At 54.8% G+C, this 27,151-nt stretch overlaps 10 protein-coding genes across 10 annotated transcripts; 5 read left to right on the forward strand and 5 right to left on the reverse strand.

Annotated features, from left to right (window-relative positions):
- Nucleotides 1-208: 208 nt before the first annotated feature.
- Nucleotides 209-1,240, forward strand: CH63R_02838 (WD repeat domain-containing protein; the record flags this gene model as incomplete). The annotated part of the gene is made up of 1 exon (XM_018297813.1): nucleotides 209-1,240. One exon carries the CDS (start codon nucleotides 209-211, stop codon nucleotides 1,238-1,240), a length of 1,032 nt encoding a protein of 343 aa, XP_018162629.1.
- A 1,911-nt stretch (nucleotides 1,241-3,151) lies between these two features.
- CH63R_02839 (Phosphoglycerate mutase) lies at nucleotides 3,152-4,286 on the forward strand (the record flags this gene model as incomplete). The annotated part of the gene is made up of 3 exons (XM_018297814.1): nucleotides 3,152-3,187; nucleotides 3,242-3,302; nucleotides 3,538-4,286. 3 exons carry the CDS (start codon nucleotides 3,152-3,154, stop codon nucleotides 4,284-4,286), a joined length of 846 nt encoding a protein of 281 aa, XP_018162630.1.
- Nucleotides 4,287-10,711: 6,425 nt separating this feature from the next.
- On the forward strand, nucleotides 10,712-12,160 carry CH63R_02840 (uncharacterized protein; the record flags this gene model as incomplete). Its single annotated transcript, XM_018297815.1, has 3 exons — nucleotides 10,712-11,030; nucleotides 11,095-12,012; nucleotides 12,081-12,160. The coding sequence occupies 3 exons, from the start codon at nucleotides 10,712-10,714 to the stop codon at nucleotides 12,158-12,160; spliced, it is 1,317 nt and encodes a 438-aa protein (XP_018162631.1).
- A 4,076-nt stretch (nucleotides 12,161-16,236) lies between these two features.
- Nucleotides 16,237-18,767, reverse strand: CH63R_02841 (WD repeat domain-containing protein; the record flags this gene model as incomplete). Its single annotated transcript, XM_018297816.1, has 6 exons — nucleotides 16,237-17,492; nucleotides 17,543-17,685; nucleotides 17,744-18,276; nucleotides 18,335-18,496; nucleotides 18,559-18,676; nucleotides 18,745-18,767. 6 exons carry the CDS (start codon nucleotides 18,765-18,767, stop codon nucleotides 16,237-16,239), a joined length of 2,235 nt encoding a protein of 744 aa, XP_018162632.1.
- Nucleotides 18,768-19,761: 994 nt separating this feature from the next.
- Nucleotides 19,762-20,102, forward strand: CH63R_02842 (uncharacterized protein; the record flags this gene model as incomplete). The annotated part of the gene is made up of 2 exons (XM_018297817.1): nucleotides 19,762-19,980; nucleotides 20,031-20,102. The coding sequence occupies 2 exons, from the start codon at nucleotides 19,762-19,764 to the stop codon at nucleotides 20,100-20,102; spliced, it is 291 nt and encodes a 96-aa protein (XP_018162633.1).
- A 323-nt stretch (nucleotides 20,103-20,425) lies between these two features.
- On the reverse strand, nucleotides 20,426-21,270 carry CH63R_02843 (uncharacterized protein; the record flags this gene model as incomplete). Its single annotated transcript, XM_018297818.1, has 3 exons — nucleotides 20,426-20,776; nucleotides 20,891-21,142; nucleotides 21,196-21,270. The coding sequence occupies 3 exons, from the start codon at nucleotides 21,268-21,270 to the stop codon at nucleotides 20,426-20,428; spliced, it is 678 nt and encodes a 225-aa protein (XP_018162634.1).
- A 1,392-nt stretch (nucleotides 21,271-22,662) lies between these two features.
- Nucleotides 22,663-22,908, reverse strand: CH63R_02844 (uncharacterized protein; the record flags this gene model as incomplete). Its single annotated transcript, XM_018297819.1, has 1 exon — nucleotides 22,663-22,908. The coding sequence occupies one exon, from the start codon at nucleotides 22,906-22,908 to the stop codon at nucleotides 22,663-22,665; it is 246 nt and encodes an 81-aa protein (XP_018162635.1).
- A 263-nt stretch (nucleotides 22,909-23,171) lies between these two features.
- CH63R_02845 (DNA repair protein rad16) lies at nucleotides 23,172-24,916 on the reverse strand (the record flags this gene model as incomplete). The annotated part of the gene is made up of 5 exons (XM_018297820.1): nucleotides 23,172-23,221; nucleotides 23,283-23,925; nucleotides 23,977-24,273; nucleotides 24,324-24,364; nucleotides 24,484-24,916. 5 exons carry the CDS (start codon nucleotides 24,914-24,916, stop codon nucleotides 23,172-23,174), a joined length of 1,464 nt encoding a protein of 487 aa, XP_018162636.1.
- Nucleotides 24,917-26,110: 1,194 nt separating this feature from the next.
- Nucleotides 26,111-26,524, forward strand: CH63R_02846 (uncharacterized protein; the record flags this gene model as incomplete). The annotated part of the gene is made up of 1 exon (XM_018297821.1): nucleotides 26,111-26,524. One exon carries the CDS (start codon nucleotides 26,111-26,113, stop codon nucleotides 26,522-26,524), a length of 414 nt encoding a protein of 137 aa, XP_018162637.1.
- A 372-nt stretch (nucleotides 26,525-26,896) lies between these two features.
- CH63R_02847 (uncharacterized protein) lies at nucleotides 26,897-27,124 on the reverse strand (the record flags this gene model as incomplete). The annotated part of the gene is given in 3 exon segments (XM_018297822.1): nucleotides 26,897-27,019; nucleotides 27,049-27,077; nucleotides 27,097-27,124. 3 exon segments carry the CDS (start codon nucleotides 27,122-27,124, stop codon nucleotides 26,897-26,899), a joined length of 180 nt encoding a protein of 59 aa, XP_018162638.1.
- Nucleotides 27,125-27,151: the final 27 nt, after the last annotated feature.

Consider the following 27,151-nt stretch of genomic DNA (forward strand, 5'->3'; position numbering starts at 1 on the left):
GATTCCAGAGACAACCCTTTGGGAGAAGTGCATCGGGAGCATCTGCACAAAGCGGCGGTTGCCAAAGTACGCAGGGATCCATACCAAGAAGCCATTCCATAGGCAATTATGCCTGGACATCTGCGGTTGGGGGGATACTGCCGCGCATGAAGCCAGGGGAGCAGCGGTGCACGATCCCAGCCGAGACTACCCAACAACGCCACACACAATGGCAGCGGCCCGGGCTCTCTTCAAGGGCGAAACGCAAGTTGCAATTCAAATCCTCAAGACGGCCAGCGTTACCCATCCGGAGCTGCTGTTCGTCTCGCTGGCGTTGCAACTCATTGGGAGGAACGACAGCCACCTCAGCAAGGAGCAGCTCGATTTCGACGAGGCCGTCGCTTCGAAGACGGATCCTTATCTCCGGGCAATTTCCTCGCTGATCGCCACGGGGGACTGGGTCGCCATCGCCAACCAAAAATCGTTGCCCTTGTCGGATCGGGCTTATGTCGCGGTGCGGAATTTCGACGATGAGCAGCTCACCAGGTGGCTCAACGAGCAGGTTGCCATGGCAGTGGAGACAGGGGACATTGAGGGGATTGTTCTCACAGGGATCACGGACAGGCTGGTCGACATCTTTGCCAAGTATGTCGAGAAGTTCAACGACTTCCAGACGGCGACGCTGGTAACATCGATATGCGCGCCGCGCTACATTGACGACTACCGGTGCCTGGCGTGGAGGAACGCCTACAGGTCATACCTGCAAAGGCACAAGGCATTTCTGCAGAGGACCAAGTTCGAGGTGGAGAGCACGAAAAAGAGCAAGCGTGGAGGGCGGCCGACGATCAAGCCGCCGTCTCGACAAATCGCGCTGCGGTGCGTCTACTGCGACGCGGAGACGACGCTCGCCGGGCAAGGCGGAGCCGGAACAGGGTCACAGGCGGGGGCGCCCGACTCGAGGAACCCGCTGATGGCGACCAGCACCAACGCGGGCATCAGTTGCCCAAACTGCGGGCGTCACCTGCCGAGGTGCGTGGTGTGCCTCGAGGTGGTGGGAGTCCCGAGGACCGACCGGCCCGAGCTCAACGGCGAGCCGGAGGTGTGGGTGGCGGCCAACTTTCCAACCTTTTGTCTCAAGTGCGAGCATGTCCTGCATCTCGACCATGCGAGGCAGTGGTTTACGAGGCACGTCGAGTGCCCGGTGCCCGAATGCCGGTGTCGATGCAATTTCAGGGCCAACCCGGAGCTGAACTATCACTAAATCACGAGACGAGTTGAGACGAAAAGATGACAGGGGGAGGCATCAGGATACGGCACAAGAGGGGGTGTCTGATCCGAGGCTTCCAGGGGGGGGGGGGGGTCTGGTCCCGGCGACGTTCTCACCCAGTGCTGAGGGAGGGGGGCGGCGTGAAATGTTAAATGAGCTGTTCCTTCTTGTTGTCGTTGTTTGCTTCTTCGGCTTTTGTGATGGGACACTCACGACATGATTATGTATTCCGCACCCGTCTGCATGTTAACCAGCAAGGCGCATGGGGGGGCAGACGGGGAGGCGGCGGAAGGTGTCGCGGAGAATTGGAACCCTGTCAGTCAGTCAGCCTGCATATGTTCTCCAACGCCATCGTATCTGTACCGGTCGAGTATCCTCGACCTTCCAGGCTCCCAGGACGTATGCTGTGTCTTTGTCGCCGGTGACACGTGTAATATTAGGCGTGACATATTGCCGTTACGTCCAAGAGAGGATGTATATTGAGATGCAGGATGGATGTATGGGGCTGGGGTGCTACTCGGTGAGGGAAGGACTTGTCAGATTCGGGCGGCCGGGCTGCAGTATGATCGATCACCTGCGCATCTCTGAAGCCGGCGGGGATCTTGACCGGTGGGTGGAATACTACCTCGAGGCTGCCGGTTGATACCCATTGCAGTGTCCCGGTCAACGGGCGTGGGCCACACCCGGGAGCGTCGAGTCGCGGTTCAGGTGTTTGCTGGCCAGTGGCCGCCCACACACACTCGAGGTATACGTCAGGTAGGGGAAGTGAGATGTGAGCTTGGGTTGACGGCTGACAGGGGGAGAGGGGAAAGTGAGAGAGAGCGAGTGTGTGTGTTGTGTGCGAATGAGTGAGGAAGTGAATGAGGGTGCTTGGAAGCTATGCCATGAGGTGCTGAAGGATGTGGGCCCACACCAGCTGGTGGATATATGGTGGACTCAACGTAGGTACCTGTACCTACGCGGACACCCACCTATCCAAGCAAGTACCAAAAGTCCAGAGTCCAGAGTACAGATAGTCCCTACCTAGGTAGGTAATCACCGGTGCACACAGCGTACCTAGGTTGTGATGTCCCCCTTGGGCCATCCCCGGTCAGGTACGGATACTCCCACGGGATAGACCCACTCTTCCAGCCGTGTTTTGGTAGTCTACTCTCGAGTCCTGCCTGCCCGGCTGGCCCCGGCTGGTTGCCGTTCAATCCTAGCCGCCCCCCCCCCCCTGGCTCTCTGGGCTCCAGTAGGTCACTCTTGCGGTTTTATTTGCCTCGGCTGGATGGCTGCGTTGGGCCGGGGGAGCACAGGGCACAGAGCACAGAGCACAGAAGCACAGAGCAGAGAGTACCTACACACGGGGAACTGGCCCGGGCTCTTCCTCGACACTCTTAGTTGAACGACATCTTCAACCAACCGTCACAGGGACAGGGACACCCGAAGCAACCAGGGGTTGTGCCTCATCCTTTTCTTCGCCTGCTCGCTCTGACTGCATCTTGCTGCTCTCACACCCAACCAAGCCGATTCTTCTCCTCCTTCATCACATCCTTCCTGTCTGTCGTCCCCAATCTATCCGTACCTACCTTACCTACATTACGGAAGACGGATACTGCATGGCCTGACCATCCACAACCACCCGTCGAACCTTGCCTTGCTTTGCTTTTCTGCCTTGCCTTGCCTTGCCTTCCCTCGCCTCGCCCCGTCTCACGGTCCTCACTTTATCCTGGAACCAACACAACACGCGCTCACCCGCACCCGCACACGCACACGCACACACACCACGCGTCTCGAATCGAACACGACAGCGCCCGACCCATCTTTTTTGCTGTCCTGTCCCGGCCGTCGTCCCAGTCACGCTTCACCCCATCTCGCACCATTCCGCTCTGCCAGGGTTGCGACGCTACGCCCGTCAACAATATGTCATTGGAAGTAATTTACATCGCCCGCCATGGAGTGAGTCCCCATCCAATCCTCTGTCCCACCCCCTGCCGCCCCGTTCCGTCCTAGGTTGTTGTCGTATCTGGCTTCATCTCCGAGACCGACATCCCGACCACGATGGAGGACGATGGTGAGATGGAAGAACGACGATGCTGTGCAAGAAACCCCCTTACAAGGTGTGGGGCAAGTTCTCTCTATTCAACGCACAAGAAACAATGCAGAAGGAAAGAAACCAGAGCAAACCAATTTGTCCTCGAATGTGGACCAATGGCAGGGGTGGTTGTTGTTGTTGTTGTGCTCCGCCGTCGACGTTTGTGGCAACTCGTTGTTGGTTTGGTGAAGAAAATGACACTCTCTGACACTAGCCCTTGGCGCCCCTCAGTTCCGGTCCAACTGGCTTGTCGACCCTTCGACGGGAAGCTACACGGCGTCCATCCCATCTCCGACAGGAATCCCCGCAGACCCGGAGTTGACAGCACACGGCGTCGACCAGGCTAAGGAGCTGGGCGCCCACCTGCTGACCGTTGAGCCTCCAATCGAAGCCGTCTATTCCAGCCCCTACTACCGCTGTCTGCAAACAATCACGCCCTTCGTCACCCTCCAGAAGGAACGCCTCAACCGCCTTCAAGGGCAGGACGTTGGGCGCAACGCCGACACCGACGCCATCACCATTCGTCCCGAGCATGGCCTTTGCGAATGGTATGGCGCCGCCCCGTTCGAGCATCCGACGCCGGCCTCGTCCGACGTGCTAAAGTCCATGTTCCCTCACCTCAATGACACGTATCGGAGCGCCGTGTTTCCCGCCCGCAACGGCGAGACCATCGCTCAATTGCACGACCGTGTCGCCGCTGGCGTACAAGCCATCATCGAGCAATGCGACGCCGAGGGCAAACGCGCCGTGGTCCTATGCTCGCACGCCGCCTCCATCATTGCCCTTGGGCGAGTCCTCACCGGCGTCATGCCCGAGACTATCGATGCGGAAGACTTCCGAGCCTTCACGTGCGGATTGAGTATGTACCGAAGGAAAGCACCATCGTCTTCCGGGACACAAACCTCGGCGACCCCAGGTAGGATTCGGATCCCTACGTCATCATCAGGCTATCGGTTGTGGTGACTGGTGATTAGCAGCAGCAATTGACAACGAGGATCAACAGGACCGGATTCGGAAACCCGCTCATGGAGAAACGGGAGGGGAGTTGGAGGAGGGTGGGTATGCGAGCTCAACAGCGACTGCAGCTTTTTGAGCGGAGGAGAAGAGAGGGGATGGTAAGATGGAATTCCCGCTCTCACCCGCGCGCTCTGATTCCTGCTTTTTGCACTCCATACAATACCGTCCCTATACGCCGATGGGGGAAGGGGGGTGTGTGTTGTGTGGTGGTTCCTCGGATGGACCTTCATCACCCTTGCCGCCAACGGGTCCTCCCACCTGCTTCCCCCTTCTCCTCCCTTTTCTTTTTCCCACTCGCACCACCACCGCCGCCGCCCGAGAGGGTCGCGACGCTGTATACGGAAGGAAGCTGACACACCAAACCAATCGACAGGAGATTTTCGGGAGATGAGTCCTTTTCCACGGCCGAGAAATCATCGCCTCAGGTCGACGCCGGACTGGCACTCGGCGTGGTGGTGGAAGGAAAAGTGAAACCCGACAAGGTGTCTCCCCACAGAGCTGCAGGTCATCATCGCCTCTAGGACGACGGCTTCATTGGCCGGGCGGCGGCCCTTCGTCATTTGCGTTTTCTTTTTCCCCCTCTCTCATTCCCAAGAGGTCAATTCCTTCGACGGGACGCTCAGAGGGACCAAAGTCCAAGGGTCAAGCGGCTTTTTGGGGGCTGCGACAAGTCCTGCTTTCTCCGACCTGGGCCCAGAGCATGGAGACAGACCCGCACCACCTGTGTGTATGTGTGTGTGTGTGTGTGTCCTTGCGGCCGATACACCGATGGCAGCTAATGCCGGATAGACTTGCCTAGCTGCTGCGGGATGCATCATCTGCATGTCTCTGGCGCGGCCAGGGTAGGATAGAATCTGCGAGCCAGTCACTACAGCGGCTAGCCCCGAATCCATGACAGAACCCCCCTGTCGATTTCATCTCACAGCTGCCACACCATTTCATCGCTCCGTTGTCGAAGCTCTCACCCGTCGCTCTCTATTGAATGCCTTCAACACCGCTCGATAGGACAGACGGCCCAGAGACGACTGGACGTGGCCGGCCCATCACGTCCAGTCCCGCGCTTTCGCCGCCGGATTGTTGCCCATCCGGATTGGCTCCTTCAGCTGAAGAACCCTAATCTCGCAAAGGCAAATCCGCTGGCGCTCAGTGTCTATCCTGTGTCATGAGCACATGCAAGACGATTGACGTGCTTGCATCTCGCGTCTCGCCTCGCTTGGCCAGCTGCCGCTTTTCTTCCTGGCTCGATCCCTTTGATGGCTTGGCTTCCGCAAGGACTGTGAAGGGGGGGGAGGGGAGCTCATTAACGAATCCTCAAACATTGGCTGATGTTGCTTATCACAGTGCAGCAGCTCAACAACCCGGGCCCGCGTCCTTTAACCGCACCCGCCGCCACCTCCTCCTCCAGACTCCTCAGCCTCGATCGTTGCCGGGTCCCTGTTTAGAGCCACAGAAAGTGGATATTTCTCATTCGGAACAATGTGTGATAACGAAACAAGGGTCAGATCTGTGCGACGCTTTGCTGAAGAAAAAGCTAGCTTGGCATACCATGCCGTGGGCCTGTCTATGTATTCGTACACTACAGAGCAACCAGCCCCGTCCGGACCCAAGGCGGGACACGCACCAAGTCAGAAATGGGTTCGGCCTTCTAGGGAGGGAGTCGACAATAGCAAGTGACAAACACTCCCCATTCCTTGCCCGGCGGGCTCGACGTTGGATTCTCGCGCTTGGCTTTGGATGACCATTCCTCTAGAAGCCTTTGATCTAGCGGCGACGTGGGGACTGATCGGTGCAGGATGCGTCTTCCGAATCGTCCATCTGGTGTCTTTGCCGAGACCCTAGCATCATGTCCGGATATTTGTCTCCAAGTTGGCCTCCCTAGCGGTGTAGGCTCGCATTATTTGACTCAGCTGCTCAAACAGGAACGTTCCTGTTGAAAGCGCGAATCTTACACGGGGCGTGTTGCCAGTGGCCATGGCAGCTCGCCGCTCGCCGCTCCCAATTCCCCAACACCAACGATTCGCCAAGCTGCAGCCCACGGGAGCTCATGATCATCTCGTCCATGTCAAAAGAGCGGTGGACGAAGGCAGCCATGCGTCAGAAGGAGATGGGAGGGTCGGAAAGGGCTCACCGTTCTTCTTATGAGAGGCTCTACCATGGGCCAGGTCTGCAGCGTCTGCCTAGACATGTGTACGACTGGGGATGGCAGCATTGACTAGCACGCATGTGCCTGTCGCAAGGAAAGGAAAGTACAACCTTCGTCCAGCTGCAGAAGAGGGTGGGTGGGTGACGCGCCTGACACCTGGCGGCAACGACATACAGCCTCCAAGGCACGACAAGGCGGCAGGCGATGGCTAACCAAAGTTGGTTTCTTAATCGGGCGGTATGCTTCAGTCGATCACGGTCCCAGCCCAACCGGGAGAGCTTGTCTGTTTCGGATCTTGGACGCTGGCCATTGATTCGACGAGATCGATGGCTGGGCTCCAAAAGGAAACGGAAAAGAGATAGAGAGAGACAGAGAAAGAAGAAGAAAAGCAACAACAACAACAACAACAACAACAACGGGTGGCCACACGTACGCAGGGCGATTGGTTTGAGGTGGTAGTATTGCCAACAACACAGGCGCCGGTTTAGCACGGGCAACCTGCAGAAAGCGAAATCGGGAAATCCCCAGAGGCTTTCGGCCGTGTGCGAAGAAGGCCAGGAGAAGGCTCGAAATAACTCGCCTTCAGCTTCAGCTCACACGAAGCGGAGGGCGATAGCATCGGCCAAACCCATCTCGCGTGTGCCTTCATCCCGTCAACCTGAAATCTCTGTCCGCTTTCAGCAAACAATCGGCGTAAATGCACTGAACTTGGGATGCCACGAACGTAGCCAAACAATCGGCAAGCGCCCAATTGTCAGGGCTGATCAAAGAAGGAGAAACCATCACAGACGACCTCCTGCAATAGGGTGTGACACGCTGTGCTATTTGAATCGCAGGAAAAGCCTCCAAACGATCAATGGCAGGCGGATATCAAGAGTTTGCGGCAACAACAGCAGGCAGCATGCCAACAAGACAGAGCTGTTGCGAGGTGGAGGGGGGTCCAACGAGAACCAAGCAATTACCAGGGTCCGAAATGGATCGGCTGGGGCTCAATGGTTGTGTGCTGCCCGTGACGACTCGGTCATGACGATTCTGCCTGGTTCGGCCGCAAGTTCGTCAGAGCGGTTGAGTGGTAATGGCAACTGCGAAGTGAAGGCGACGAGGATAAGAAGAAGAGGAAGAAGAAGAAGGGAAAAAGCAACGCCATACTACATCGTGGCGAATACCCCCTGCGTCTCCAAGACAAGTCGGCCAGGCATCGTCGCGTGGCTTCAACAAAGGGAGGATGATCCCCGAATCTGACAAGATGGTTGAAGACGAGACAGGGAATAGAATAGGTAGTGTACCTCTCGAATCTCTGGCCGTGGAATAAGAAACCTGGAGTGGAGGTTGCTTGGCCAGACTTATCCAGACGCTGGCTAATCCGACCGGCGGCGGGTTCGCAAACGAGACGAATGGCGGCCTGGACGAGCTTCTCTGCTGCATGGCAATACAAGATAACCGTTATGGCATTATGCGGATGCCCAGGTTGTGCGAGAAGTCCGGGTCGCGACGGCTTCTCCACCAAGCACCAAGACCCTTCCCCTCCCCGTTTAGATAGACACTCTCTCTTCGCCAGCCCAGCCGCCATTTGGTCATCGAAACCTTTGGCGGCGAGGCGTTTCTTTTTCCCACCGCCTCGAATCATGGTTAAAGACCCAGATGCGCTCATCTGGGCGGTATGACCGCTTAGGATACTGACACACCCTATCTCTCCCGCTCTCTCATTCCGCGCCCCCCTGGTCAACGCCAACCTAACCGTACCCAACCCTGCCAACCTCTCGACCTTTCTCGCTCTCTCCCCCTCTCCCTGTCTCTCTATCCAACCAGGCAGGCTCTGTCAACACCCCTCGTCAGGCGGTCCCCGCAAGCCCGCAAGCAGTGTGAACGGGTGGTGCTAGACACGGCGGCCCCACAAACCGTCTTCCCAGACCCTGGACGTCGGCGGTAGGGCGGCTGCACTCGACGACTACCGCGTGGCCATATATCGGCGGCCATTGATCGATCCCCCTTAGTGTGCCCTCCCATCTCATCAGCGGGTACCGATGTGTCTTTCTCTCTCAAATCAGAAATGCATCTCAGACAATAACCTGAGATGTTACAAGGGGATTTTCCTGCGAGATTTGAGACGGGCATATGTGCGTGTGTGTACATATGTCTCTGCGGGTGGAAGCGCGAGACCCAGAAGGGATGTCCGTTCTGGCCGTTCTGGCCGTTCTGGCCGTTCTGCATCGCATACTCAATCACACCGACTTTGACTCGAGACGTTGAGGCATTGCCGCCGTAGACCGTCAACCACGCCGCCGCAAACACATGGGAGAAGACGCGGCGGGGATGACAGGGCCAGGTATGCCCTTTACGAAACGGCGATGAGAATGGCGACTGTCCACCACAACAATCAGGGCAAACATTATTGCCCAGTTTGTCACAGGCGGAGGAGGAGGAGGAGGGAATGGGGCCAGGGGCAGCTATTATTACGGTTTCCAGAATCTCGGGACAAAAAAATGCTCCAACTGGACTGGGCCCTGACCATCATCTTCGAGTCGAGCTTGGGGGGCGTCGACTACCCCTGAGGTGATCCAATCGTAATCTCATGTTGGCCCAACACCAAACGAGGCTCATTAGGGTTGTACGAAGCAAAGCGGATATGACATGTCATGCTATATGCCTGGCCATGCCCTGCTCTCAAGCTCTTTCTTAGGCTCTCAGGCTTTCAAGCTCTCACCACCTACCACTCATTCGCTCGCTCGCTCGCTCACCCACCTCACTCCGACACTGACGCTGACACTCACACACACACACTCTCTCTCTCTCTCTCTCGGTCTCACAACGTGTGTGTGTGGGTGGGTGGATAGGTGCGGCGTCCATCTCCACATTATACCCACACCTCCAGTATCCCGATCAAGTTCGCGCGGGTATTGATAACAGTACTTCGTTATTCGTCTCTGCTACGTCCGGAAGACAGTGGGACTCGAATCTTGGCCCCGGGCGACCACGACCTCACGCACCAGCTGTGACGCGCAGCTACGATCTAAGACTAGCGGCCTCGGAGGAGAATATCGACTGTGCAGCAGGTCCCGAATACCACCTGCACCCACCACACACTCATACTCATCTTTCCATTCTCACACTGGCACTGTCCTTCATTACTCTGCCTATGCACTGTCGTTTCGACTATTGGACTGCCTTCATTTCGACTGGGGACTCAGGAACGACTCGCCTGCACCACCTTTCTCTCTCCCTTGCGACTTGCGGGCGCCTCTCCTTCGATGCCTCGCGCCTCATGCTTCTCTCCCCGTCTTACACTTCTTTCCCGCCGCCATCAGTCTCGCATGCCTGGGCCCCATCCCCGTCATTCTTAAACAGGCCACGACCTTGTTTGCTGCATATCCCATTCATAAGCGGTGGCGCAAAGTATTCGCAGATGTGTGTGGGTGTGTGTGGGTGTGGTGTGTGTGTGGTTTTCTCGTAAGGAGATACGTATTTTCACAATCGGAGAGAGTGAGAGCGCGCATCCTTCAAAGGTCTCTCCCCCAGATGACGAACCAGGATCATGACCCTGGAGGAGGGGCAGACCAGCGCCAGCCCAGGCCTGACAGAATTGGGCGACCTGCAGGAGGTACATACCAGCATAAGGTATACACATTTGGCTGCGTCTGCACATTGCCTTCCCTGGTACCGAAGAAAAATAAGAAACGGCTTTTCGCTGTCAGAATGCCTCCAGGCGGAGCCCGATCTCCCTGGCCATGGGGCGACCTGGGTTGGAGCTGTAGACATCAACCTGGTCAGCTTTTCTTCCTCACACACTCTCTTCCTCGACTTTCGGACACCCCCGTCCTGAACCAGGGTCCCGGCTCGTTTCTTTCCCAACCGTGTTGTCGTACAGCCAGACAGGCCACGCAGAAATAAAGAAGGAGAGAAGGACAGAAAAAAGACTTATAACAGAGACAGAGATCCATCGCGGACACGGGGGACTTGATAACCAGGGTCTGACCCGTTGTCGATGACTCGTCTTGTTTCTCTTCATTCCCCAATCAACATACACACGCCTCTTGTCTTCGCCCCTTCCTGCTTTAAGAGCAGTTCTCATCAGCGATTCTTCAACGACAGAAGAAGGATATTCTCTCCCCTCCCCCAAGGTGCCGGGCCAACATTTTCGTCCTTTCTTGTTTGGAGCACGTTCCAAATTCACCAGGCGCCTTTTTTCTTCTGACCGCCTTTATAAACTCCCACTTCAACATCTGGCACCATGTTCGTCAGCTTGCAAGAGCAACAACAGCAACAACGACAACACGTCATGGACCAGACTCCTCCACCCATGAGATACCATCAGAGCCGCGACGACGAGGTGCCGAGGGTGCTCCCCAGCCTCTCATCATTCACTTTTGACGACAGGATGGAAGTCGACGCCCGAGGCAGCAGCAGCAGCAGCAGAAGCAACGACACAAAGCCCGGCCAGCGGCACGAGGTCGAGGTAGCCACTACGCTCGCCTCCATGGCCTCCTTCAACATCAAGTCGCCCACCTTCCCTTCCCCCACCCAGAGCTTCTCCTCGATCAAGTCAGACGGTAAGACAGACTTCGTAGAAATCGTTTAATGAAGACGAACACGGAAGCTGACGTCCTGTTCCAGGCATGACGAGGTCAACCAACTCTCAATTCTCCTCGCCTGAACCTAGGTCACCAGACCTCCCTTCCGTCAACACCCAACTGTCCTTCTCCAAGGATGGCGGCAATGGCACGGCACCCATGATCACGCTGCCGCGTCTGCGCGACCTGGATCTCCGGCCCCTCGAGTCCGACTTCACCTCCAGCCCGAGCTTCCTGCCCCCGTCCTCCTCCTCTTCCATCTCGGGCACGGGACTGCGGCGAAGCAGCATCGACTCCGTCGGCACTTCGTCCTTCACGGAACCCCGGATCGACATCTCCTCGCCCCCAGCCTACCGAATCCCGCTGCCCCCAATGCCTCCGATGGCATACCCGGACGCCCTTCCCTCCCCGACCCTCGGTGCCTCCCACCACCATCACCACCATCATCACTCCCACTCTCACGCTCACCACTCTCACCCCCTTTCTCCGCCCCGCCGCCTCCAGCACAGGTTACCAGTGACCGCCCTCCGCACCTCCAGCGGGGCCTGCAGTCCCTCCCGCCGGCCTCGCCGGTCGCCCACGGGGTCCCGATGCAACGTGAAGTACACGATCCAGCAGGTCGACTTCATCGACTACTTCCGCGTCGACCACCATCTCTCATGGAAGGAGGTCGAGGCCAAGTACGCCTCCGTGTTTCCCGAGGACGCTGCAAAGGGACATAAACGTGGCCCGCAGGGGCTGCAGGGCGTCTACTACCGCAAGAACAAGCAGATCCCAGCCACAGACCCGAACAATCTCTTGGTCTTTGATGAGGACGACAACCCCAAGACGTTCCAATGTGACGTGCGCGAGCAGGGGAAGAAGATGAACAACTCGATCGGGTTGTTGGGCATGCACCCCGAGCGCGCCATTACCTACGCGTGGGTTTCCGAGGAGCACAAGAGGCAGTACGAGAAGCTGGGTAAGCATCCTCGCCTCGGCGTTGAAGTCCGAGTAGAAACGACGTGAGCAATGGCTAACATGTCCCAGGTCTTGCAAGACAAGCCCAGCTCGACGCCGCCGAAGCACGGAAGAAGAGGAGACGGGCCATCCAGAACAGCCGTCTCTGACTTTTCCCCTTTCTGCCTTGGGCGGACATTCATCACCGTTCTTCATTCTTTGATTCACTTCTCCTCATGATATCCAACCTTTTCATTTGCATCTTCATCTTCCCATTTCCTCCACGTCGTCCGTGGGGGGAGATTATACAGTTCCGCTACATTCCCAAGGCGCCAGGCGACAGGGATCTCCGTCCAAAAACAGGAATATACAAAAAATCAATGGAGTTTTGTTTTCTTTTTTCTTCTCCATTGTGTGGCAGAAGCAACAACATACGAGCAGTCTCATAAGAAAGAGAGAAAAAAAGAGAGAGGGATGACGGCGAGCACCATGGTGTGTTTAGAAATCGCTGATGTACGATGATCAAGACGATATGTTTTTACGTGGAGTTATCAGACATGGGTGTGGAGGGAGTCCAGAAGGGTGGACAAACACAGTCTCGGCACAAACAAAGCAACAAATGGGCGAACCGGTTTTGGAAGAATCATTCTGGGTTCTTTTTTTCTGGGGGTTTTTTTTCTTTTCGTTTCCATCTTTCTCTTTGTTACCTACGGTTCACTCATTTTTCACTTCACTTCCTCTAAGCACCCCCCCTTGCATCAGGGGGGGGGGAGCAGTAGGGCACACTTTCTGGAACAGGTTCACTACGAATTGGGATGGTATTCGGCAATTACAGGACATGGGAATGGGACAAGGACGTGAAGAATTAGGAGTTGACCCTTGGTTTTTTGTTTTCGGGACAAATCAAGGGGGGTGAAGGGACAGATACCAACGGGGGCTTGGGCGTGTATGGTGGTGGTCTGTGGGATCTGCAGTCAACCACGACCAAGAACATACTTTTCATCCCTCCATTCTCCATAATTTCGTCTTAAAGGGGCTCGCAGGGACCTTGTTATGTATGATTGTAATCTTGTCATGAGATGAAATCAGAGGGGGTGGGAGGGACGAGGGCGATGATGATAGTGGTTCGGTGACGGAGTGGAGGCTACGATGCTCCTATGCGAAGAAGTGTACGTAATTAAGCCATTGCACGCATGGCGCAGAAGTAGTCAGCAGCAAATCGAGACACAGTCACTCAAGATGAAAGCATGCTGTGGCAGCCCCGATCTGGACGGACTCGGTTCCGGGTCCAAAGAAAGTTTGCCTCTCCTGGTGATGGGCATCGTTACCGCCACGGGCCAACGCCGAACCATCGGATCTTGTGGTCAAGGGGGGAGGGGGACCGCTTGCTTGGGACTCGAGGGTAGGACAGACAGGCAGGCAGGGGGCTGGCGGCTCCCTCGCTGTTTCTCTTTCTTTCTTTCTTTCTCTATCTATTTCTTTGTGCTTCGTCTCGACGACAGTTGGGAGTATTGTTCTCGTCCCAAGTGAGACAGAGGGGGAGAAGCAGCCTTGTGACTTGGCAAGAAACCTGGGAGGGAGAGATAGAGGGAGAGAGAGATGAGAGGACAAACATGGGACGCTGTTGACGTTTGTCGAGGCGCGTGTTTGCCCTGGCGTCTGTTGGTGGTTTCCCCATTTTCTGTTCACCTCGCGTGTCCATGGAGAGAGATCCTGCAAGAAGGGAAGGGTGGCGGGGGGGACAGATTCATGGACTGTCTTTGGGTGGGTTCGTCTGGTGCCGGCCGTATGAGGAACATCTTGAAGACTGGGTGGGTTTGATTCTGCTGGAAGCAGCGGTGTGTGTGTGTGTGTGTGTGTGTGTGTGTGTGTGTGTGTGTGTGTGTGTGTGTGTGTGCCTTTCAGCAGGATGCTTTCATGTTTGTGGTCTTTTCATTTTCTCGACCGGACTTACATGATGGCGGTCAGGTCGGGGCTCGGTGAGGCGTGCACCAGGCGTCAACGGGTTGCCGCAGCGCACAGAGTATGATGTGAGGACGCGAGGCCGTGAGGTTTGGGGGGTGCTGCGATCTTTGACGATTCTATGGCAGCTGAGGGGTTGTAAGTGGGGGGGGTTGCCTTTCTCGGGGTACGTCGTCAACACGTTGTTTTCTCGACGCAGGAACGCAAGAGCCGTTGTGTTGTCCCATTGTCGTCGACAACTGGGAGTCTGGGGGTGAGGTGGATCGGTTGCGGTGGGTGGCGGTGATGAAGAATCTGCGCGAACGTGGGAGAGATCAGGGATGGGTGCGATGTTGGGCCCCTCGTCAGACCTAACGCAAACTCCCACCCCGGCGGGCCATGAACCGGACTATCGGACCCATCGTGTATCGTTGGTGGCGTATCGTGCTGGCGAGACAAGTTACGATAGAGGTCAGGGTCAACGAAGAGACCCATTTTGCAGTTGGTAAGAAGGAGGGGGAGGCAGCTGAAGCAAACATGCAGCAGACCAACATCTTCACCAGCAGCCAAGCTCTTTCCTCGCCCCATATCCACCAAGCCCAGCTACTTTTGGACAACACGAAGAGGGAGAGCAGGCAGAGACCGGCTGTCAAAATATCTAGTGCCATCAATCCATTCAACGGGCCAGGGGGTATGTCAGTGTGCCCCCGCCAAACATCTCTTCTCCTTTTTTTTTTTTTTTGCACCACACGCCCCTTTCGACGTGTGACTGGGGCTGGGGGCTGGAGATTGTTGCATCAGACTGTGAAGACATCCCTCGGCCCAATCCCAACGGCGCGTCTCTGTATCACCACGCGACCTCGTTCGAAAATAGGAACAAGTCCAGAAACGGGAGGGGGGGCATACAATGAGACCGGCGACGGGAGAGGCAACAATCACCACGCAACACGCACACGCCTGCATGGGCCCAGCAAGGCACAGCAAGCAAGCAAACATCCCATCCCTCCCTCCCCTCCAAGTCTTCGCTCTATCACCACCCTCCTCTTCTCCCAAGCTTCGACAAGCAAACCCCCCCCACCCCTTCAACGACAAGGCTGCGGATTCTCGAGCGACCCTGCGACAGTGCGCGGTTACAAAGGCGATGACCAGTTTAGGGGACGCTGTAGAAGGGGGGGGGGGGGGGGGGGGGGGCTGCCTCTCATCTCTGCAGATTCGGTGAGATGAGAGTGGCTTGGTCGAACGTTGGCGTTGTCGTTCGCATGCGCGGTCGATCGTCTAGGAGGAGAATCAGGCGTGGAAGCCTTCTCAAAGAGGCCATGGATGCCAAGCCGTCGGATGCGCTTCTGGCGGCGTGTGTATGTATTTGTGTGTGTCGTCGACAAACCGTCAGGGGCCACTTTGGAGCTGCCAATCATACGTACACCCCCTCCCCCCTCCTTCGTTTCCTTCGAGGGCCGGAGAGACGAGACCGTTGGACGTTCGGCTTCGTTCCGGGGGGGAGGGCTCTCAGGTGGGCCGACGTTACGACCCGTCTTCCGGAAGTTCTTTTGCGCGCGGGCAGCGACTGTGAAGATTAAAGAGACATCCTGGCTGGCGACGGGGTCGTAAAGCCGCGCGAAGCGGAAGCGAAGCGTCCGGGGCAATTGCGGATTATGCGTTAGCCAAGTGGTGATGAGCGGGGACGACGATGGGTCGGTTGGATGCTTTCTTGGCCCTCCTGATCGTTGTTGGAAGCAGAGAACAGACGTTGTGATGAATTCGGTCGACTTGCCATGGTTAGCTGGCTCCGGTTTGGTGGAGCGTCCGTCCAACACACGTTTGAAGAACTTCAGAGCCAACCGAGGATTGGTTTTCCTTAGCGCAGTTGTCTCCAACAAAATTAGACCAAGAGGATCATCCTCGTCGACGTGTTGGCCCATCCATGCACGTCTGCGCTCTGCACTCACCATACTTAGTAGTACTGGCACGGGGGGCCGGATGAGGAGGCGATCCACAGTCAATTGAAGCCGGGACCCATGTCACAGACGCCTGACGCCTCTCCATCCCCGGCGAATGACGGTACCTCGGCACGGTCGCCGAATCACGGAGGCTCCTCTTGAAGTCGAGATACTTGGTCCTCGCTAGGCAAAGTATGTACGTCTGTCTGTATTGTCTCGACAAACCTGGATCTCCCGTCTATGGACACGCCCCACCGACTCTGCTCTACCTAGCAAGCCTCGCAATCGCCATGCTGCCGGATTCTCCAGCTTCTTGAGTCGTCTTCGTCATCGTCATCTCTCTCTAACAAACGTGTTCTTCGTAACGGTCATGCGAATGGGGACTTTGGCTTCTCTATGGGTTGCAGCCCAAAGATGTCGTCCGACTTGATCGGCTTGGCCTGGTCATCGGCATCGGCGACGACTTCGCCAAAGAGAAAGGCGTTGCGCTCCCTGCTGATGTTCCCCGAGGGTTTCTTTCGGTGCGCCCCTCCGGAGCTCGACTTCGGCAGCTGCGGCGGCGATGCCGTGTGCGGCGATTGGTCCGGCTCCAGCATCCACGAGAAGGACGACTGGGCGAGCGTTGACCGCGTCGGGATCGGCGGTTGGGGCCGCTCTTGTGACTTGGCCGCATGGCTCCCGGGAATTGGGCTTGATACCGACACCGACGGGTGCTCAGAAGGTTTGGCTGCGGGTGCGTCCTGCGCGGTATCCATAGGCTCCGGAAGGGGTGATGTCGAGGCCGGCGGCGTTTTGGTTTTCCCGGGATCTGCCAGAGACAGCGTTGTGATGGCACCGGCCACGTTTTCGGCGGCAGCAGCGGCCTCAGCGGCCGCTTCTCCGCCTGGCTCTACGTCCATCGAGTTTTCTCCTCTGGATTCCTCGGGCGGCGGGCTGGTGAAGCCCTCGAGCTCCGGGACCTCCATCGTTGGGTCTTCTAGGTACACCTTCACGAACTGGACCTTGGCTGCTGCCACCTCGACGAGCTCCAGCGTCTTGACCTTGTCGTCGAGGTTGGAAGTGGCCAGAGACCGGAGGCTTGTTACCGTCTCGTCCAGCATGCTCGCCAACAGCCTATTCCGTTGCTCCAGCGCGGCAATGGCTTGGGTGGCCGAGTCGTCGCCCAGCAGCTGTCTCGCCGTTCGAGGCGTATAGCGCACTTCGTTCAGGCCTTGCATGTTTCTCTTGATGTCGCCCATGGCGTCACGTACGGCCTGGTTGATACCGAGCTTCTCGCCCCGCTCGAGCACGCTTTTCGCGGCGCCCTGAAACAGAGCTTCCACCCCGCCCTGCTGCTGAATGAACCTACTTGCCGAGGGGATTGGCGAGTGGCCGCCTTTGGTCCGGTTCCTGAAGGACGAAAACGCCTGGCCCATCGGCGTCGTGGGCCGCGAACTACTCGCAGATTGCGTTGTGCTCGGCATCTTTCCCGTGTACTTCAAGAGGAGCGAGACGCCCCCCGAGACGTTAAGATGTGTTCTCAGATATACAGCGTCGTCTACGAATGTGTGAGGCCCATGGGGAGCTTCTGGCGCGGGATACTTAAGGAGCAACTGCAGGCACACGGAATAGTCCGCCTCGAGCACTGCGGCGTGTCAGCTTGCGTATAGGAGCAACTGGCATGCCACAACTTACGACTCCAACGAATCCTTAGAAGCATGGCAACACAGATCAGATCTATCAAGCTTAGAGACGGATCGACAGCAAATATGGTATCCCAAAGCACAAGCATCTCGTCAAATGGGAATTCGCGACCGAACAGAAGGCGAATCCAACGACTAGAGCACCATGTCAGTCCCGGTCGAGCGCACACGCATTGACTGTGTTGTGTCTTACATGAGGAATATTTGCGGTAAGATCTCAATGTCTTTTAGATGGTTGGCGAGCTCGGGGTCGACCTTGGCCAAGCACACCTCGTGGATGTATTTGCTCTTCTCGACAATGGCCGACGATTCTACGCGATCTCGGGAAGCGGACGCCAAGGCCGCCTTGGAGATGGAGTCTTTGACTTCGTAAAACGACTTGGCATTCTCCATAATCTTGGAAAACAAGGCAAATGTGTCGTGTTCAATAAAGGACGAGTCGAGCATGCCAAGCATTGTTTCATCGACCGGCTGGCCGCTGGCAGCAATGGCCTCACGGTCGAGCGCGTCCTGGTTGATGACGTATGCTATAGGCGCCAGGAGCTCGTGCATGCCCTGGCGGTAGCCGCCGCTATTGGGGTGCAGCTTGCAGTAAACAAACAGCGCATCGATGATGAGTGTCTGGGTCCGCTCCTCGTGGTAGAAGGGTTCATCAGGCAGGCGGCGAACGTCCTGCGCGATTTCCGCCCTGATAATCTCGTCTTGCCGCACAGTGTTCCACGGTGACTGCGGCATGATGTGAGCTCGAAGTCAGTAGAACAGGGGAACACGCCGTCTTACGGACCTCAGGGTCGTCGGTCAACGGGTCGACGGCCACCTTGGCCAGCTCCTCGGGGTGCTTGATGAACTTAAGGAAGTGGTCCTGCCGTTGGGAGTAAAAGCTGCGCAGCTCTGAGACTTGGCGTGACCAGTCTGAAGGTTCAACATCTTGCAGTAGCAGGAAGGCCTAAGGAGTGGAAGTCAGCCCGCGCGGTTCAGATAACGCCAACCACCGCCTTCACAACTGACCTTCCAGCACACCGACCTGAGACCTGTGATGCATGGGCTCAGAGGTCCGTTGTACCTGACGGCATGTTGCAGCTCGGGAAAATTCCCGGCATTCTTCAGTGTCTCGGCCCATCTCGATCTGTGGGTTGGGTTAGTCGGTGAGCATGATGTCAGAACTCGCGACAATGCGATGCGTACAGCACTTACTGGGCGTCATCGAGGGCTCTCATCGTGCAACTAGAGGGCCTCGGTTGGGGAATCCTATGGACAGCAGAGGTACAGAAACGACAGACCCAACATCCCAGATCCCAGATGGAAGCTTCAAGGCGGAAAGCGAGCTACACGCAGCACGACAGGATCAGATTGGTGATGGTCTGGGATGTGGTTCGTGGGAAGATGGCTGGAGAGAGACTAGGCGATGGCGGAAGCTTGGGCCAAGCCAAAGTATCATGGTCCGTACCATTGATGAGGTAAGACGGAGGCGATGGAGGGGTTGGCAAAGATGCAGGGATCAGACAGCCAAAGCGGGATGGCGGGGCCCGGCACCGACATTGTCCACTTACTCAGTCCTATCCCCACATGCACCGGTCCATCATCCCGATTGCTTGTGTCTTACCGGCCGAGCTGAGGTCAAATATTAGACTACACGCAAAGCATAACTTTTAGAAACGGACCCGATATACACTTTAAATGTTCAAAACCAGATGGATTAGATAGGATGGAAAGGTAGAGGGTCCATTTTGATGCTACAAGTCTCCGATCTCCTGCGAGAAGCTCAACACAATCGAGGTCTACCTCGTTGGCTACAAGATGGGAGCACTAGGCAAAGGGAAAAAGGCCTATCTATGTCCTGGTGAGACCTAAAAACAGTGGCCAATGTGATACTTCAGCAGTCCCCGTCGGCATGTACGAAGCCCTCTTCCAGCAGCACTTCCTCCTCATGACAGGGCCAAGAAGGAGCAGGAAAGGGCTGTTGGCGCCGCCATCGAGATAATTGCAAAGCCTGTAAGTTACAAAGCAAACCCAGAAGCCTTAGAAAAGAGGGACGCGCGTACTTTAAAAGATATCCCAGATCAATGCTCATGTCCTGGATTTGTTTCAGAGAGCATAATTATCTATCAGGGGAAGGGTTGACACTTGTGGACATTGCGATCGGAGCCCCGTCCTATTTGGGAGTTGAGGCTATATAAAATCGTCTGACTTGTAGTTGTGCCTTTATCAACCATGTCTTCCAGTCCAGTCTACAGCTTCAAGCTCATTGCCCCTGTCTACCGACAGGCCCTCGACATCCCTCACCGTCAAGTTGAGAGTTTCAACCACGGTCCACGAGGAGATCGAGATCCTTCCGCGCAGGATCACCGCCGATCTCGCCCGCTACCACGTCAATCAGTCAAAGCTTATCAAGCTCGCCCGCTGCAACTCGATCACCAAGATGGAACGCTTGTACAAGATTTTCGGTTGGGAGCGGTGCCGCTATGAAAACGACTGTAAAGTCAGCGAGCTTCGAGACTCGCCAGAAGCAACACTGCATCCGAGAGAGCGGTTTTACTGAGCTCGCCATGTAACTTCACAACGGTCACAATTGGAACTTGAGAGCAAGGATATTTCGGCAAAGTCTATAAACGGGCAAGTGCTCTTAGATCCGTAGCCGTGTTGTGCGGCTCCAAAAGGGCAATATCCCAGCGCGATGTGAGCCCTCTAATATTGAATTAGATTCCAGCACTCAAAAGAAAAAAGCCAGTATCCTAGAGGAATGTAAAGCCCCTGACGTTGAATCAGATAATGCCCTTCTAAACAAAGGCAATGTCCTCTGGCAATGTAAAACCCTGATGTTGAATCGAATCCCGGCGCTCCAAAAAGGGCCTTGTCCCGACGAAATACCATACCCCTAAGACTGTCCTTGAGCCTCTCTCTGATCATGATTTCTTTTCTGTCGCTTTGCGACCCTGGCGAGGTACTCTCTGAAGTTTGCGTTTCCCTGCCAAGCATCTTCGACTTCCTCGTTGGCGATCTTTTCTTCGTCTTGTTCATCATTAGAGGAAGCTTCAGAGCCAGAGTCTATGCCTGCCACAAAGCTTTCGTCGGAATTTGTATCGTCCATATCGTCGTTCATGTCGTCGTCTATGTCGCCGTCCATGTCGTCGTCGTCCATGTCGTCGTCAGAGACAATGGCAACATTGCCCATGACACCGGGTATCTCGTCCGCGAGATTGTCTCTATAGATCTGGGCGTAGCTTCCCTGGCCGCTCAAATCATCATTTTAATCAGCAATGATCTCTGGGTCGTGCTCCTCGTTCGAGCCGATAGACGGGAGAGTGATGCCGTCATCCCACTCATGCATGCATGAGTCTACGTCGCTCGACTGATCCGACTCGGAGATAGCATCTGGCTCTTCGCCGCTCGATATCGATGCTTCCCTGTACAGAGGCCTCTCGCCAGCTGCAATCCGCTTAGGCGGCTTGGTCGGGTTCCAATTGGCCCATTTGGCGATACCGACGTCCGCTTCGGCATACTCATCTGTATGCGGTACCAGAATACCAATGCTCTCCCCCATCCACCTTCTCATTATGATCTTCTTTCTGCAAGAAACCCATGCTCTACCAGCCTGATAGTGAACAATTAGTAAACAACTCACATCGACAAGAGTTTGTAACTTACCTCCGACTTCTTCCACTCCTGTGATCCGTCGTCGATCTCCTCTAACTCCATGCGGAGCGCCTCGTTTATGGGCATTTTGAAGGCCTCTTTCCAAAGTTCCAATGTCTTTGAAGATATGTGGTTATGGAGACGAGTTATAGGAATCGAAAAAATAAGTGAGAAGAGGAAACAAAAACGGGATCAAGCTGCTTCCTGCTCGAATCGGCTGGCTAATAGTTATTGCGACTCTCTGATGCCTTGGTGACTGTCTACTCGTGTGTTGGGGCTTTGAAAGAAAAAGAAAAGCAGGGAGAGGGTAGGCTTTTGTGAAAAGAGGAAAAGGAAATACTGCTAATCACCCTGCGTCGAGGTGAGCTGAGTGAGTGAGCGACTTAGTTCAAGTAAAGTCTCGTTGGACTACTCTCGGTAGGCACGTCTCTCCACCTTCAATGTAAGGCGCTTCTAAGGTTAGTGACTTCCTTTTCAGAGAAGTGCCTTCCTGTGTCGTGGTCAATGTATTCCACCTGCTTATGGCGAACCCCTCCTGGGGAAGACATGCCCCAATACCTGACCCAGAGAAAAGTTCATCATTTATTTTGTGTTCATTGTCGCAGACAAATTGACCCTTGTAGTTGCCAATCTTACCGACTCCTTCCAGCATGTATGTCGCAACCGGGGCAGAAGGTCTAAGAACTCGAAAGGGGTCAAGATCACGGCCGCAACTAAGAGGAAGGAGATGGACTCGACGAGAACCCAATGCCGTTGGGGAGAAAGAGAGAAGAAACTTATAGACGATACCGGCTTGCCTGGGCGTGGGATGATCGAAGCATATGACGTGTTTCCCGAAGAGATCTTGGGTTCCTAGAGGTAAAGTCCCATTTACCCATTCATAGCTTATACATTAGAAAATGGGTCCAGGTCAAGAAGCTCGCGGTGTCGGCGAGATTCACGTCAAGTTGACAGACCTCAACCAAATACCAGAGATACTTTCTCTGGAGGGCATTCTTAGACCAGTTGAACCATAACCTTGGACTGCATATTAATTCATCTGAATGACGCGCTATTACTCCCCATTCATTTCTCTAGTATTCTGCTGCCATCATGTGCGTAGCTACTTGGCTATTCTTGACCGCTGGCATTTGCCGCACTGTCTGTGAGAGTAAGATGTCCGAGACGACCTTTTTATCCCTGCTTGACGTAATAATTCAGATCCTGGCGAATTGCTATGGCTTGATGGTTTTTTCCTTGACGAGACTCTGGGTAATGAAATTCATGGCCGCAAACTTGTGCTGGGCACACGTGCGTACATACAGTCCCATGGTCGAGTTGGGCGACCCGACGCGGTGAACCACGACAGTCTTTGTCTGTCCTTGGCAATAGCACCTCGAGATGGCTTGTAGTCCCTCTGCACCGGCACCGGCCGTCACTAGGACAACACAGGGTTCGATTCCTTGCTAAAATTGATGCCGAACCATGTCTCTTTCGGCTTCAACAGGCGAATCTCTTGGATTGTATCGACATCCTTGGTCTTTGCGTCATCGCGACGGTTTCCTGGTGGCCGTGTGTGATATTGGGCGCTTCACCCAACCAAAAGATTCGAGGCGTTGGGCTGTCAAAGGCAATATCGTTCTCCTTGAACCAGCTTTCCAACTCGTCCGTGTTTAGTTCGTCAGGTTTTCGCTTGGACAGAATGCTGGCGGCAGAAACCAACTCGGTCTCTGTTGCCTTGCACATGGCGGCGTTGCTTCCTCTGCCGGTAGTGTCGTCTGTCCGAGCCCGCGGGGTACGACCGGTGACCCAAACATCGAAGGATTCGGAGATCGGAGTGGAGGACTCCCGCGACGGACTACCTCAACGGACCCCTACGATAATCCCCTAGGGACACTGATGGGGCCCGGAGCACTATAAGGGGGGTCTTTCTTAGTATATATAGGCCTCCAGCTTCCCAGTTTAGGGAAGAAGGAGGGCCAGAGATGGATTTAGTCACCTATTCTAATCTATCTTTTGTTGACCTCTTCGCCCTGTATATCGCCCCTGACACCGTCGTCTGACGCAAAGCACGACAGTCGATAAAACTCATCAGCGATGATTACTACTGTGATACAAACTTATTCTCTGAGGGGGGGCCTCCACCATCTTCTCGTCGATGCCCTCGAGCTCCAAGACGCTTTGGGGTCGGGCGACCACCAGCGAGTCAGGGTAGTACGTGAGTGCAGCTTCATTGCATCTATCAAACGGACGCCCGTGGGTCATGGTGCCGAAGGATTTGACGAGGTGGTCGTATGAGTCGAAAGGGTTGCCCGGCAGAAGGTCTATCATTCCGTATATGTCTGTCCACTTGTTGGGCATGAAAGTGCCCGTGATGCCGACGAATCTCTTGTACGGTAGAGAATGGAGGGCCTGGCGCGTCTCACCCAAATGGTTCTTGACCTTGTACGCCTCGTCGAGCATGAGAATCCTTGAGAATCGGGAAAGTTGCGCCGAAAACTTCCATCGCATCCTTGAAGGAGTCATGGGACGAGCCACGGCTCTTGCTACTTCAAACGGAAGTCTTCTGAGCTTTTGGACGACGCTGATCTCTTCTTTAGTTCCATGTAAGAGGATATGACCCACACGTGTTCCAAAGTCCAGCTCTTTAATGCGATGCATGACGAAGTGGTAGCTTGTGATTTCGATGTCGTAATCCCCTCCCAAGAGGTCGCTGGTGGTCAGTTCCGAATTGTCCCACACAAGAACCTTTGGCTGGCTACCCTACGATGTTGTTAGATTTGTAAAAGAAACACACATAGTCAATCAACTCACCTCTGCGAAATGGTATTGGCACTCGGCCAACCATGTCGAGTGGAGGCCCTTGGGTGCGACGATGAGGACCGGTCCTTCAGTTTTTTTCAGACGCAGGTGCATGATGAGCGCGATGACGGTTAAAGTTTTCCCCAGGCCCATCCCGTCGCCCAGGATGACGCCTCTATGGGGACCGCGTATGAAGTCTCTCATAAGCTCGACTGCCTTCGTCTGCCAGGGACGGAGCTTGGTCACGAGACCCGGTATGATGACATTCTTAGGGTGTCCGAGTTTTCCCTGATTGAGACGGACAAAGTTCTACGCGAAATGATCAGTATCAAGCAAGTCAACTCTCAGATATATTGTACGTACGCCAAGGGCAACGTATCTGACGAGGAACCGCAGTGCGCTGTAATGTTTATCAAGTGGAACCAATTCATTTGATGCAACTCGTCTCGACTCTCGTATCTCTTCTCTCGTCTCAATTCTCGTCTTTTGTCTTTCATCTCGCCTCGATTCTCGTCTCACGTTTCTCGTCTTTTGTCTCATATCTCGTCTCTTCTCCCAGCTCAGGGATATCGCCCCGATCGATTGCTTCCTGGTCGACGGGCCTGGTCCGGGGTTCTTGTTGCAATTCCAGGTCTTGGTTGTTGATGTCATCGATGGCTCGCGCGTGAAGCGCCTCCCACTGGTCGCGGAACTCATGTCTGCTGCTCAGCTTGCTCTCATCCAACCCTTCCTTCCACGCACTTGGTGCCAACACTGTTCCGGAGGCCAAGGCTCTTCCGAGATCGTGGAATAGATTCTTTGTGAACCCGTGCAGTTCGGCCTCAGCCTTCTCCCAGTCGGGCATCGGCGGCAGTTCGAGTGACTGCGGCTTCTTGTCCATGTTGGTGACCCATCCCTTCTTGTGGATGAGATATGACGCCTCTCGGCGAATTTTGGCCTCCTCTTCCGACATCTCAGGCTTACCCTTAGGTCGTGCGCGAGAAATAAACGTTATGAACGCCTCTGTCAGATATCTCCTCTTCTCTTCAATTTCTTTGCTTACCGCGGCAGGAATCTCGTCCGTAATTGCCGCAAACTGCTCCGTTATTCGGACTTTTGCCATAGCGTCTCTTAGAACGGCAAGATGGCCGTCGCCTGAAGGCCCTGGATTGTCTAAGGGATGTGCCTTCTTGGTCTTGCTGGAGGAAACTTTCTTCCCGCTGGCTGTTCTTTTCTTTGATGAGGACATCTTCTCGGCTGTGACAGGGCAATTCCCTCTCTATGTGCAGGCGTGAGGAGGTGGTGAAAAGTCCAATTGGTAGATAAGCGCGAGTGTGTATTTGAGTTGGGCGACTGATACGAGTGAAGGAAGTTGTTGATGGAAGCGAAGGAAAGGTGGTTGAGAAAAGGGTATCTAGAGAAAGTAGGTTAAAAAGTTAGCATAAGGTGTGTGAGAGGTAAGTGCGTGATGGATGTGCCGGGTGACTGGAGTGAACGAAGGAGGTTGACGAGAGAAGCGAGGAGTGAGGTGGTCGAGAAAAGTGAGTGAAGGAGAAGGAAGAGCTGTTTGAGAAGTATGTGCGCGATGGATGAGACTAGTCTGGAAGCTCCTACTTACCGTTGCCCTAAAGTAGAAGGTATACTTTTGAGGATGAATGATAGAAGAGAAACAACTCTTGAAGTTGTTTGTAAAGTAGATGAGATACGATATGTTCCTATGTGATTCGTAAGGAACGTTAGGTGTGGGAAGGGGTAGGTAAGTAGGAAGAAGTGCTATGAAAAATGAATATTTATAAGTGCAACTGAAAAAAAAAACTAGCCGATATTCTCTTAGAGAAAGAACAGGCTGTTAGCGGCCTCTGGTGCCTTCCTTTTTGAAATTGGCGAACGACCAGAGTTTTTCGGATGAGATGTCCTTCGTGAGAAAATCGGATATTTCATCCGACACGAGGACTGCTGAAATCTCTCCCTCTCACAAACCTCATCGACGATCGCTCCAGGCGCCCGAAATTTGCTTTGTCTAGGACGAAGAACTACTGTAAGTTTCAGAATCGAATACTCATCTACTAAAAAAACGTATTTTGCTTACAGTTTAAAAGGGCCATCTTGACGAGCTGCAGCAGCAGCCCCCTCCCATCGACATCCGAGAAGGGCATTAGTCTTCACTATGGAACGATCAAACTTCGCCTACACTCCTATCGGCAAGTCGTCTGACGTTGGAGAACATGTCATCCAGCAGCCATATATGATCGTCCGGTACGAGAACGCCAAGGCGACCACCCAGGAAGTTCAGCAGGAGACACCCGAGCAGACAGGCGCCCGGTTCAAGAGTAACAACAAGGGCAGCTTCGGCGTCTCGATGGATCAGCACACCATCAGCCACAGCCTGGAAAAGCTAGGAGAGAACCTAGAGGACCTTCGAGCCGCCATAAAACAACACGAGAATCTTCTTTTAGTTGTATTGTATTATATACCTAGCTCAGACTCTCTCTCTCTCTCTCTATCCGATGTTTCATCTTATAGCTCATCTGCCAATCCATCCCTCTATAGGGACATCCCTAATAGTTGGGACCTGCACTAAGCGCAACCCTGAGACAGCGTCGATCAGCTGGATGATCTCGTCGTACGACAGGATGGGCTTATTCCGCGTTCTTCCAGACAAAAGGTCGAGCTTTTTACTATAAATTGGACGAACTCCCTGAGGCCGTTGAGGATTAGACACCCAGGGACTGTGAAGTCTGCAGCCAACGCGTTAGGGTTGTAGACTTCGTAAGACCACTTACTGTAATAAGGTTACCTGGGCAGATCCGAACTTATCTCTGGACCAGAAGACCAACCTCTCCGCCACGTTGATTAGAGTAGTGTAAGAAACATGACGATGCTTCTTGTTTCGTGGCGGGGTGTGCTTGGCTACGAGAATGACAAACTGGCGCATCTCTTTGATCATTGGCCGCTAGATGTTGTTGACTGGTTCCGAGAAGCCGATGGCGTTGACATCGGCGTCGGTTGCTTCTGCAGACAACGCATTCTTGTACTTGGCCCTCATGTAGGCACGGTATTGTGCCAGGATGCGGTTCTGGGTCCTGTTGTGTCTTTAGAGCGTACCGGCGGAATCCTGTAGCGCTCTGCTCTAGCTGCTCTAGCTCGGCTAACTCGCCGTCGAGCCCTTTGTCGTTTCCATTGTGAAGTACTTCTAGTTGTGTGCGCT

This window comes from Colletotrichum higginsianum, chromosome 2 (genome assembly GCF_001672515.1).
Source record: "Colletotrichum higginsianum IMI 349063 chromosome 2, whole genome shotgun sequence".
NCBI classification, from domain to species: Eukaryota; Fungi; Ascomycota; class Sordariomycetes; order Glomerellales; family Glomerellaceae; genus Colletotrichum; species Colletotrichum higginsianum.